This window comes from Rhynchophorus ferrugineus, unplaced genomic scaffold (assembly GCF_030347505.1).
Source record: "Rhynchophorus ferrugineus isolate W39M unplaced genomic scaffold, kcgeb_rfMv2 rfM2, whole genome shotgun sequence".
Lineage (NCBI taxonomy): Eukaryota > Metazoa > Arthropoda > Insecta > Coleoptera > Curculionidae > Rhynchophorus > Rhynchophorus ferrugineus.
In genome coordinates this window covers 48,755,949-48,760,293 of record NW_027472581.1, presented here as the reverse complement: position 1 = coordinate 48,760,293, position 4,345 = coordinate 48,755,949, and the positions used below count along the sequence as shown (strand labels likewise).

At 34.7% G+C, this 4,345-nt stretch overlaps 1 protein-coding gene across 1 annotated transcript; it reads left to right on the top strand.

The window, feature by feature from the left end:
- The first annotated feature begins 355 nt into the window (after window positions 1–355).
- Window positions 356–2,781, top strand: LOC143190079 (uncharacterized). The gene is made up of 4 exons (XM_076394165.1): window positions 356–854; window positions 915–1,033; window positions 1,318–1,813; window positions 1,916–2,781. The coding sequence occupies exons 1-4, from the start codon at window positions 533–535 to the stop codon at window positions 2,779–2,781; spliced, it is 1,803 nt and encodes a 600-aa protein (XP_076250280.1). The 5' UTR covers window positions 356–532.
- Window positions 2,782–4,345: the final 1,564 nt, after the last annotated feature.

Below are 4,345 nucleotides of genomic sequence, written 5' to 3'. Positions count from 1 at the left end.
TAAGCGCATAACTCAACAACGCCTGGACCAATTTGGCCAAATCTTTTTTTAAAATGTTCGTTGAAGTTCAGGGATGGTTTTTACGGCGAGAAAAATTAGAATTATTGCTGGAAAAACCCTAAAAATAGCCCTTTTTGTTTGAATTTGTTTCGTGTATCAGTTGACAATTCATCTGTCATCTGTCAAAAGTCATCTGTAACAGACAACTTTTTTTTTTTAAATTTGATATGACTTGAACTCAAATCCTTTTAATCCGTACGAATTGTTTTATTTATTTAAAATTTTTTATTTGTTTAAAATTTAATTCAAATTTTAAATAAATAAAACAATTCGTACGGCTTAAAAGGATTTGAGTTCAAGTCATATCAAATTTAAAAAAAAAAGTTGTCTGTTACAGATGACTTTTGACAGATGACAGATGAATTGTCAAGTGATACACGAAACAAATTCGTATATCGTGTTTTGTGCAGAGTGTTTAGTTAGTTAGTGTTTGTTTAGTTCGTGATTAGTGAAAAAATAATTTATATTTGATATGCCTCCTATAAGACGAAGCAATTTAGGTAGAAGAACCAGAAATGCTATACACCAAGCTAATTACCGATCTAATCGTACTGCACAAGAACGTGACGACGGAAATGAACGTGAAAGAATTCGGATATCACAAACGCGTGAAGCGCGAGCGCGACATTCAACTAATAATCGCGCAAGTTTGAATCCAGCTGCTTTCAGTTACGATGTGTCAATTGACTACAGTAACTACCAATGTGTTGTTATTGGTTCTATGAACTTGGTTTGCTCACACTGTAAGGCATTAAAATACAAAAACGAAGCCAATGGATTGTGTTGCGCAAATGGTAAAGTGAAATTGATACAATTGGATCCACCACCAGAACCATTGTACTCATTGGTTTCAGGAATAGGAACAGATTCTATACACTTTTTGACACATATTCAACAATATAACAATTGCTTTCAAATGACTTCATTTGGGGCAACAAATGCAGTTCGGGAAAATTTTATGCCAACTTTCAAGGTATGTATTATAGCAGTTACTCATAATTATTTTAGCGAACAAAATTTTCTGTCACCAAAGTTAAGATGTGTTACTAATCTTCAATTTCTTAATCATTACGAAATATATCACTTAGTCATCATATTATATGGTGATTCAGTTTCAGTGACACTTTTATTATATTTTATATTTGATAGATATTAGTTAAAACTAAATATATACTTTTTAAGATCAAATATTATTTAAGTTTGATCATTGACAATCCATTAATTTATACCACACCATAATATTTTTTTTATTTACAGATACAAGGGCAAATATATCACAGAGCAGGTTCACTGTTACCAGTGTCAGATAGCGACAACAAATTCCTGCAAATTTATTTTATGGGCAATTCACCACAAGAAATTGATCTGCGTTGTGCACATAACAATTTAGTAAAAAGGTCTATTGTAGAACAATTACAAACTTTATTTCATCAACACAATCAATTGATTATATTGTTTAAAACTGCCCTGGATCTGATGCCATCCGATAATCACAAAATTGTAATCAGAGCTGATAAAACACCTGCAGGTCAACATACAAGACGTTTTAATGCACCAACTATTGATGAAGTTGCTATCGTTGTAGTTGGAGAAAACTTGGAATCCCGTGATATTGTTTTACATCGTCGGAATTTTCAATTACAACCTATAAAGGAAACACACCGCTCATATGATGCACTGCAATATCCCATTATATTTTGGCAAGGTGAAGATGGCTACGATTTATCAATAAAAATGATAAATCCCATTACAGGTAACTAAAATATTAGTTTAGCTATGGCGATAATATCTCAGTCACTATATTATGTATTTTAATTTTATATTTGAATGTTATTAAAACAAAATCTGTTTACAGGTTCTGAAACCAACAAAAAAGTCAGTTCAATGAACTATTATTCATACCGCCTAATGATTCGGGAAAATGCAGATAATCACATATTGAAATGTCGGCGATTATATCACAAATATGTTGATGACATGTATGTTAAAATTGAAACGGAGAGATTAACATTCATCAGGTTGAATCAAACCAAACTCCGATCTGAAGATTATATTCACCTTCGAGATGCGATTAATACTGATGGAAATGCACAGAATGTCGGTCGGATGACTATTCTTCCAGCAACATACATCGGAAGCCCTCGGCATATGCACGAATATGCTCAAGATGCCATGTCGTATGTTCGTCATTATGGTACAGCAGATTTGTTCATCACATTTACATGCAATCCGCAATGGATAGAAATTAAGCAGGAGTTATTACCTGGGAAATCATCCATTGATCGTCATGATATTACAGCCAGAGTCTTTAGACAAAAGTTGAAATCTTTAATGAATTTCATCGTAAAACATAATGTGTTTGGTGAGACACGCTGCTGGATGTATTCTGTGGAGTGGCAGAAACGAGGATTGCCACATGCACACATTTTGATTTGGTTGGTTGAAAAGATAAGGCCAAATGAAGTTGATGCAGTGATATCAGCTGAAATCCCTAATGTACAAGTAGATCCTGGATTGCATGAGGTAGTTATCAAAAACATGATACATGGTCCCTGTGGAACTCTTAATCAAAATTCACCGTGTATGATGGATGGTAAATGTTCAAAACGATATCCACGGACATTAATATCGGAAACAATTACTGGTAATGACGGTTATCCATTGTATCGTCGCAGATCGACAGCAGACAATGGAAAATCAACAATTGTCAAATTAAATTAACAAGATATTGAAATAGATAATCGTTGGATTGTTCCATATTCACCCATTTTATCAAAGACATTCAAAGCACACATCAACGTTGAATCTTGCCATTCAGTGAAATCGATTAAATACATTTGCAAATATGTAACCAAAGGGAGTGATATGGCTGTGATTGGAATTGGTGCAGAGAATTCTAATGATGAGGTTACCCAATACCAAATGGGCCGCTATGTCAGTAGTAATGAAGCAGTTTGGCGAATATTTTCTTTTGCTATTCATGAGAGACACCCTTCTGTTGTTCACTTAGCTGTGCATTTAGAAAATGGACAAAGAGTGTATTTTACAGCACAGAACGCAGTACAAAGAGCTGCTCAGCCACCATCTACTACATTAACCAGTTTTTTTGAGACATGCCAAAACGATGATTTCGCACAAACATTGCTATATTCTGAAATGCCAAAATATTATACCTGGAATCAATCCTCAAGGAGATTTATACGACGGAAACAAGGAAAACCAGTTCCAGGATATACAGATGTATATTCCACCGATGCGATTGGCCGGATTTATTCAGTACATCCAAGCAATGATGAATGTTTTTATTTACGACTGCTATTAGTCAATGTACGTGGCCCAACATCATTCCAACAGTTACGAACTGTTGATGGTGAATTGTGTGGATCCTACAGAGAAGCCTGTCAACGTTTGCAATTGCTTGAAAATGACGCTCATTGGGATCAAACTCTCAATGATGCTGTAATATCATCACACACTCATCAAATACGAACATTGTTTTCTATAATCATATCTACATGCTTCCCATCAAACCCAATTGATTTGTGGATGAAGTACAAAGATTATATGTGTGATGATATTTTGTATCAAATACGGAATAGAATGGGAAATCCAAATATACAAATCAGTGAAGAAATTTACAATGAAGCATTGATTTCAATTGAGGACATGTGCTTGATAATGTCAAACAAACTATTAATTCAATTAGGCCTGACCGCGCCCAATCGTCCAATGCATGACGCTTTTAACCAAGAGTTGCATCGAGAAAGACTGTATGATCTCAACGCTTTGAAAGAATAAATTCAAACAAATCTTCCACTGTTAAATGAACAACAGAAGTATGTATTTGAAACTCTTATGAAAGTAACAAATGATGAAACTGGAGGGATTTATTTCTTAGATGCACCTGGTGGTACAGGAAAAACTTTTTTTATTTCATTAATATTAGCAACAATTCGCTCACAAAATAAAATTGCACTTGCACTCGCTTCGTCGGGAATCGCAGCAACTTTGCTTGAAGGTGGTCGAACAGCCCATTCAGCACTAAAATTGCCATTAAATATGCAAAGCAATGAAACTCCAACCTGCAACGTTTCGAAGAACTCTGCAATGGCAAAGGTTTTGCAGCAATGTAAATTGATTGTTTGGGATGAATGCACGATGGCACATAAAAAATCTTTGGAGGCTTTAGACAGAACCTTAAAAGATCTACGTAGCAATAATAACCGATTTGGTGGTGCAATGATTTTATTAGCAGGAGATTTTCGTCAAACATTGCCAGTGATTC